Raw genomic sequence first — 9,207 nt, 5'->3', positions numbered from 1 at the left:
TTTAAAATCGTACAAGCCACACCTTATAGGGATTCTTGGTGCATCATCATTAAATCACCTTTGGGCAGAAAAATGACATGTTATTAGAATCTCAAACATAAGGTCACATACCCATAGGAGGATCTTTAGAACATATGGTTTTGAAAGAAATATCACCTATAGATAGATAAAACTTTCTAGACTATTGTTCCTCCTCTATTTAAAAGGAAAGCACATGTTAATTAAACATGCCCATCCACCTTTGGGTGTATTGAGTTCTTCATGACTAATGCATTTTCGAAATTAATCTTATGCTTTAAAAATCGAAAAATGTATCATTATCAAAGGCAAAATTTTGTAAGTCTCAACAATGTACCTCTTTGGTGATTACCATAATAAAAACTTATAAAATATTCCAATGATTCTAAATATTATTACCCATAATAAGATTTCATAAGACATAATACCTTATTATCTTGGATAATTTTTTTAAAATTGTGGCATCTAACCTAGTGAACAATAATCCTAACTCTTGGAAGTACTTTGTGCCACATTTTTTTTTTATTTCAAGTCGATTGACCCATTTGGCTTTAGGATGGGGTATCTGGGTTTTTCCAACCTCGGTTTAAACGTGCAAAAGAAACGATTTTGGGGTCCTGATGGTAATAATTCAGCTTTGGATCATCCAATCGGTTTCTGCTAAAGGGTAAATCAATGGTTGACTCACTTAGGTGCCTTTCCAGGCGATTAAGTCGTCGGATGTTCGCTGGCAAGTTCTGGTAGAACAAGGAAGAGCCAGTGACAGGGACGTGCTTTTGCTCTTTATTCCAGCATCAATCGACAGTCTCGATTGAAGGAATATGGGCGTGAGGTCATGACTGAACTCGATAGTGGCTGATATGCATTCAATTTCACTAGAAATCATAGCAAGAATTTGGCCGCATGTGGTGAATTTTTCAAGTCTGATTTCAACAGGAAAAATGCTTTCGGTTCAAAAATTGTACATGCCAGATTTAAATTCAATCTCAAATTACTGAAATTAGACAATCTATAACACTAATTTCACCGTTTGATGGATCAATTTGAGTTCCCAATTTCAAAAGCAAACCAAAATAAATCCTAATTGGATTTTAATAAACCTTAATTTCAAAATTTTAAACTTTAATAAGATTTCAATTAAACCTTATTGTTGAAAATTTCAATATGAAATCCCTATAATCTCAACACATTTGATCTTAATTCTAGGGTCTAATTTCTCAACTAAAAACTCTAAAATTGAAATTGAATTAATCCCTAATTTTAAAAAATTTAAGCACTAATTCTAATTCAAGAACCCTAATTCAGAATTAGAATTAGTAAAAACAATAATTAAAAAAACTTTAATTCCAAATTTGAAAACTCAAACCCTAATTCAGAACTAACAAAAAAACTTATTTTGATTTCAGAACTTCAGATCTGACAACCTAATCCGTATTATTCTGATACCACATGTAAAATTTATTATGCACAAACAAATATAAAATCATGTAATTATAATTCACAGAATCAACGTATAGATTAAAAAATATTGAATTAAACTTTAGAGTTTTAAAAATACCTGAGTTGTCATGCAAACTAAATTCATACAATTGCTTAAATTACTTGTTGAGATCACCTCTTGACGTGAGTTGATTTTCTACTCTAAAAACCTCTATAAATGATAACTTTGTATGGATAAGCTATACTGCAACCATACTGCATTAGGTTTTAGAACAGAGATCTAGCAATATATAAGAGGTTAATTGACCTCTCATCAAGGTCCAATAAACCTGAAGACCTACACTTATGTTGTTCACCTAGATCATAACTTTTAAGTGTATTGGACTCATCTTTATTGATCACTTAAGCTCATCTATTGTAACCTCTCTTAACTAATAGGTGTGCTACAGAAAAATGACAAAAGTTTCCCTATTTTAGAGGGTATGAAGAATTTTTTATTATGCCTTGTAACACCCCTAATTAATAATTTACACAAACTAGTCCTACCAACCAACTAGATTTTTATCAACTTAATCACAATTAACGGAATAAATAAATCATAGTCACCATCAGAAAAAATTGCCACCCACAAGAACTATATAACCAATTCCAACAATTAACACAATATATATGTATATATATATATTCTCAAGACCCCTCATCAAGGTCTAATAAACCTCAAGACCTACACTTATGTTGTTCACCTAGATCATAATTTTTAAGTGTATTAGACTCATCTTTATTGATCACTTAAACTCATCTATTGTAACCTCTCTTAACTAATAGGTGTGCTACAGAAAAATGACAAGAGTTTCCCTATTTTAGAGGGTATGAAGAATTTTTTATTATGCCCTGTAACACCCCTAATTAATAATTTACACAAACTAGTCCTACCAACCAACTAGATTTTTATCAACTTAATCACAATTAACGAAATAAATAAATCATAGTCACCATCAGAAAAAATTGCCACCCACAAGAACTATATAACCAATTCCAACAATTAACACAATATATATGTATACATATATATTTTCATGAGGATATACTAACCACTATAAAGATGTACATGCACATCAAAACAATAACCACATATATACATATAGGAACCAAAATATATACATATTCACGAATATCTATGTTCAAGTATATATATGTATATATTCACATATACATACATATATGCATATATACACCAAAAAAACATATAAATCGATAAAAATGTGGTGTCTTCCTTCCATAGCCTCATGTCTTGCTAGTGCTCTACAGAAACCTTTGTTGCAACTCTTTACTTGTAAAATATTAAATTAACAATAAAACTATGTATATCTATTTTTGGTACACAATTTGTGTACACAGATGAGGTGTTATCATGTGATTAGATGTTTCTTCATCATATGATGACACATGTTTTAAAATCACCTAATTACATAATGATACTTCACTGTGTACATGAATTGTGTACCAAAAATGGGTAAACATAACATTGCTCTTAAATTAAACGGAGTGAACGACCACAGCTCAATAAGAAAATCATACTAAATACTCAAAGTATTTCATACCAGTACTAACTCTTCCATACTTAGTGTGTCTAGGCTAGTTACATACAAGATAATTTACATGGAATACGCATTAACCACATATCATAATTCTCTTCATTCTTATACTTATTCTTTTTTTTACTATGCATGTATGATTCACACGTTATGATTTATGCATGTATAAGTGTCATGAGTTTTCTATTTTCTTATCGTACATCTTTCTCAATTCTTTATCAGCCACATAGGCTTGCATGCATGATTCTAATGCAAATAACTTTCATAAAACATTTGCTAATTTTTTTTTTTTTTGTTTATCAAATATTTTTATTGATTGATCTAGACAACATATGATAGTACTCACAGTTACTATACGAGCTACAATCCTCTCTTACACGTAATCTTAATCTCACGGATTGTACCCATATTTAACTATTTTCTTTGTTGTTCATACAACATAGCTAATATCGTTTTTTGCTATCCACACAATACAACTAATATCTTTCTTTGTTATCCATATAGTACAACTCACGTGTAAGGATTTTACGTATGCTTTCTGTTTTCCTGTGTCATATAAGTCATTAAAAAAAACTAAAAACATTTGTTTTCCATTTTCTGAAAACATGCATAACTTAGGAAGCGTTTTCCCTCTTTCTCTATTTTTTTGAAAATATGCATATGTTATGCTTTCTCATGTATACATGTATAACCATAATATGATATATGTCTATTCATTATTTTTCCTCGTTCTTTTCGATCCTCATCAAGCATCATATTATTTTTGCATGCATTGACATATATCTCATGCATTCCATATGAATATACATATTTATTATAATAGTTCTTACACATATCATGCACATAATAAAGCAAAATTAACCTACATGAGATAAAATGACATTTTTGCCCTTACGGTCAAAAGTTATATGCCTACCCTTAGTGCAAATTATTCCATCAATTCATCGTTTCTCACATACTCGTTACACAAAATCAACTATGCTAACCCTAGAAATAAGAAATGTCTAAAATACCCTTATGGCCAAAAATCACATCATGAATCCTAATAAATTTTCTTATTCTTTTAAGTATAAATCACCTTAATTTTAATACTCTACACACTTCTACAAGTAAAGGTTATTTGAATAACCTAACTCAAATTACTTCAAGTATGTAGAGTATGAAATTCTTATCTTTTCTTTGCTAATTAGGTGATTTAAGCCTATTCTCATTCTTTTCTTCTTCCTAGCAACCTTAATCAATCAAAAACATAATCATCCATTAAAACTCTAAACTTGAAATCTCTTAAAAATTAAACTTTTTACCTTATAATTTACCATAATGGATAAATCTATATTTTTTATAACTGGAGACTCTGGAAATTTGGTGGTTTAGCTAGGCTTTTTGGTGAATTTTTAGTTGAAGAAAACTTTGCTGAAGTTTATGGAGGATTCTTGGCAACGAAAAAGAAAATGAATAGTTTTGTTGTTTTATAACCTTTTTGGACTAATTTACCCTTAGCCTTCTCCAAAAATGACTATTTTATCCCTAACCAATTACCAAAAATCCTTAGCACCATTATATAATTTCAAGTGTGCCATTCAATTTACATTCCCACTTTGTCTCTTAAATCCTTCTAAAATGACCATTTTACCCTATTTAAAAATTATTGCTCATTTAGTAGTTTTAAAGAATTTTTTCACAATTTCTTTAAATAACAATTTATAAAATCAACTCTACGAATAATTTTGGAAGTAGAGTTTATTGATATACCTGAATCTAGGTGTTACATCTATAAATTGATATTGAACTATTCAATTATCCGGTTTTATTAAACCAAAATCATAATTAATGTTAGTCTATGTCAGAAATTTCTAACTTTCACTAGTTGCATTGACAAATAATGATGGAGCTAGGAAAGCCCTCGACAAAAATTTTTGGTCTCTCACCAAATGTGTGCATATGATTTTTATAAAAACATATCACGAGAATTTTATGGATGAGACTAGAATTTTTATAATACACAAGTTTTCTACGTTCTTAGGGTGTAGAGCCATGTTTTACAATGCATATGGGCCTAAAGTACCTATAGTACATGTGTGAGACTCGACCCTATAGTACACGTGAGCTTGGGATACATATAGTACATGTGTAGAACATCTTTTGTATATTTTATATATTTTAATGACACCCATTAAAAATGTTTTTCTTATAACTATTTTTTTATTTATATTTTTCATATGAAGGTTATTGCAAAAGGTTATCTACGAGATATTCTTCACACGCACACTTACAATACCGCACAAATTATGTTTAACTGCAATCACATAAATGTGTAAGGAAATGAGACTGTGCAACTATGTTACTCACATGGTCATGTGTAAAATGTCTGCCTCAGCCTGGACTAATCGACATAGACTATTTTTTTTTTAAAAAGAATATGATGTTTATAAAAGAAACCATTTTCACCATAATTTTATATGTTTTACATGTATTACATATAGATTCATCAAATAACGTTTTATATGTATTACATATAAAGTTGTTGAAGAATGTTTTACATGTATTACATATAGAGTCATTGAAGTTATGAGTTTGGAGATGTACCCTCCATGATTAAGTAATTGTTCTAATGTATAGTATGTTATCAAAGTTCTAGGGCCAATGATGTTCCCTAAATGGCTAACTAAAAGTAAAGTTATTTCACATCATCAAAGTTTGAGGTATAGTATACCTAACATGACTAAGTTTATGTGGAATGTAACATTTTAAGTATGTAAAGGAATAAAAATAATGACTTGTAGGATGTATTTTCTCCTACTAATCGAGTGATTACCACTTACTCTTTTATAACTATTTTTTTTAACAATTAATTTTTTTATGTGTTTACTTTATGCTATGTTTATGTTAGAGACTACACATTTGGTTATATGTATTATGCTTAAGACATCTATTAACGTTTTCAACTACTAAATCAAATCTATTTTAGTGGTATTTTAGTAATTATGAACTGTTCTAAATTCAATATTACGATCTTTTTTATGTATTTACTTTATGTTATGTTTATGTTAGGGACTACGCACTTGATAATATTTATTATGTTTAAAAAATCTATTGACGCTTTTAACTATTGAATCAAATTTATTTCAAGGGTATTTTAATAATTATGATTTATTTTAAATTCAATGTTATTATTATTATTTTTTGTTATTTACTTTACATTATGTTTATATTAGAGACTATACACTTGGTTATATATATGTATTATGTTTAAGACAGCTCTTGACGTTTTCAACTATTGCATCAATTTTATTTTGAGGGTATTTTAGTAATTATTTACTATTTTAACTTCAATAGTATGATCATTTTATGTATTTACTTTTTGTTATGTTTACATTAGAAGCTACACACTTGGTTACATGTTTTGTGTTTAAGACATCTATTGACATTTTCAATTATTGAATCTATTTTATTTTAAGGGTATTTGAGTAATTATGAGTTGTTTTAGTATGTTATGCCAAGTGTAATAGCAATTTTCTCCTAAGAATAGTACTTCTAGTGGGGAATGTTCCATGCTTACTGGGTATACTATAAATGCTAGTTTTGGTTGTCAAATTAATAATTCCTTTATTAGTTGCATCATCATTAGAACAACATTCAATCTTACCTGTAAGACAATGTTCTAATCATTTACAACTCAAAGTTATAATACAAAGATGAGTAATAAACATTAATTCATCACAACGATCAGCACTCATCTGTTTTATTAGATAGAGCTTCACTTAAAAAAAACTTATAATTATGTAACTCATTTCAGTTTTAACTATAACTGTCGTGATCAAAATAATTGCCACTGAAACACTGGCTGACTCATTTACTTCATAACAATTATGTAAATAATTGAATAGTGAGAGTCAAAACATAAAACTCTCATATTTTAGACAATATTGAGAACTTCTACTCGATCTTCTTTTAAAGGAAAATCACCGACTTGAGGTGAAATGTCCTACTTCTCCATTGTGAGTAAAAAATTTCTCAAAGAACTTGAAGCTTGTCAAAACAGCCATTGTTGTAACAAGAATAGGAACCCACAGTAGTCCATCGTTGAAGACCATGAACATAGTTGCACAAAACACTACCATTATTGCTTCTACTGCTGAGATAAGTAAGGTCAATCCCCCAGACAAATCATCAGTTAATCGCTAGTAATCTGCTTCTTCGTATCGGGAAGAGATAACGGCTAAGAACATTAGTATGGAGAAAATGGACAACAGTAATGCTATTGTATCTGATATAGCAAAAACTGTGAAGGAAGCTCTCCGGACAAGATTTGGAGTCCCTGAATCATTGATGCCACCTGGTATTGTGAAAGCTGCAGCAAAAACCACAGTAGCAATTAGTATTGCCCCCATAATGCATCCATTTGCAATGTCCTTAACCCATCTCTCAGCTTTGTGCCTTAACTCTCGGTGCTCTTCAGTAAATAAAGCTCTAGCGGTTTTCCCTTCTTTATTTTTAGCTTCAGCATCCACCGGATGCAAAATTCTCTTCACTCTCTACAGGAGTTATTAGAAAAAAAGATTTATTAATCAAGGGAAAAAATATATCTCTCTTTTTAACAAAACAAAGGGAGTTAACCAATTTTCACCTCGAACCAAGACATCTCAAGAGCCATTTGAAAATGTAATGCAGCTGATTCATTATCGGGTCTATCTGCTGGAGGCAACTTTACAGCCAAATGCAAAATGTTGTTCCCATCTTTGCCTATGTTCTGAACAATAGAATCCTTCAGTGAACCTAAGCAACAAATGTCTCTGAAAATGTTTAAGTGACGGTACATAACAGCAAAATGATAAATGGTGTGCTGATTTTCGTCAACTTCATACACTAGATCAGGATATGAACAGATAATTATCATTAGAAACCGAAGGTTCCCTTGTTTTGCTGCCTCGAGCATCAGCGAGTGAGGTTTTCTAACAATTTCCAAAATCTGGGAGTCATCCATAAGCATAACTTGTTTCCAAAGGCATCGGACTATCTCAAAAGCCAAATCGGGAATCAGTTGATCAGCACCTAAAAGGAATTTCATTAATTAGCCAACATTGGTTTATAAAAAAGTTGAGCTATAGGTTGAGAAAAATATCATAGAAGCGGTTACATTAATTCTACATCTTAAAAGAACAGTGGATAGGTTAGAAAAATATATAATAAAAATAAGTATGAAAATTTGATGCTTAATTAGAATGAAGATTAAAGTGCAAATTCTGAGTTATACATTAAAGTTGTCAATTGTATTTAACAGTGGAGTTGATTCTAGAAGTTTACCCATACATATCTTAATTTTTACCATTTTGATTCATTATTGTTAATACTTAAATTAAATAAAAACCTCATCATCACACAATCAAAAAAGCTAAGTGAATAATAAATAAATCAAACAATAAAACAAATACCAACTAGGACTTGAACTTTTGCCTCTTTAATCCATTGCCTCCAGCTCAGCACATTCCTCCTCTGTTGCTTCCACTCATGCATCCGTTGCTCTCTTTGTTTTATCCGATCCCTCAAGCCCAACTCATTGCTCTTATGTTCCTCCTTTTTCTTCACCCGTTGCTTTCCCAACACTGAGTGTGAAGAGAAAGTTTAGGAATTTAGTTAAGACTTTCTATTTGAATAAGTCCTAATCATTAGGATATTTATTATCTATGTTCTCATTGTTGCACTCATCACGTTGAGTAGTTGAAAACGTGAGCAAGTTTTTCTCATTCTGTTAAGATTGTAAAAGGCTATTTATGCCTAAGTTTGTTAAATAAAAAAGTGAGTTATCTCCAAAGTTGCTGAGTACCTTCACTTTGGAACTGCATTCTTTACATTCTGGTATCAGAGCCTTTGAAATTCTTGTGACAACAAAACAAATGACTACTGAAGGAAATTTTGTGCAGCCATCCATTCCTCGCTTTAATGGTCACTATGACCATTGGAGCATGTTGATGGAAAATTTCCTGCGATCTAAGGAATTATGAGGGCTAGTGGAAATCGGCTATGAGGAGCCAACAGATGGTTCAGTGCAAATAGAAACACACGAAAGAAGCTAGAAGAATTGAAGCTGAAAGATATGAAAGTTAAAAACTTTCTCTTCTAGGCTATAGATCGGACTATACTGGAGACCATTATT

At 30.6% G+C, this 9,207-nt stretch overlaps 1 protein-coding gene across 1 annotated transcript; it reads right to left on the bottom strand.

The window, feature by feature from the left end:
* Window positions 1-7,234: 7,234 nt before the first annotated feature.
* LOC123219720 (ankyrin repeat-containing protein ITN1-like) lies at window positions 7,235-8,896 on the bottom strand. The gene is made up of 4 exons (XM_044641708.1): window positions 8,878-8,896; window positions 8,486-8,656; window positions 7,681-8,105; window positions 7,235-7,588 (listed from the first exon to the last, which is right to left on the bottom strand). Exons 1-4 carry the CDS (start codon window positions 8,894-8,896, stop codon window positions 7,235-7,237), a joined length of 969 nt encoding a protein of 322 aa, XP_044497643.1.
* Window positions 8,897-9,207: the final 311 nt, after the last annotated feature.

This window comes from Mangifera indica, chromosome 6 (genome assembly GCF_011075055.1).
Source record: "Mangifera indica cultivar Alphonso chromosome 6, CATAS_Mindica_2.1, whole genome shotgun sequence".
NCBI classification, from domain to species: domain Eukaryota; kingdom Viridiplantae; phylum Streptophyta; class Magnoliopsida; order Sapindales; family Anacardiaceae; genus Mangifera; species Mangifera indica.
The sequence above is the reverse complement of the archived record's forward strand: the minus strand, read 5'-3'. Positions and strand labels throughout refer to the sequence as shown.

Excerpts from the sequence above, each read along its gene's own strand:
- LOC123219720 (XM_044641708.1), bottom strand. Across the intron at positions 8,106-8,485 it reads AAAAGTTCAAGTCCTAGTTG|GTGCTGATCAACTGATTCCC; the intron begins GTATTTGTTTTA and ends AATTCCTTTTAG. Across the intron at positions 7,589-7,680 it reads TTGAGATGTCTTGGTTCGAG|AGAGTGAAGAGAATTTTGCA; the intron begins GTGAAAATTGGT and ends TAACTCCTGTAG.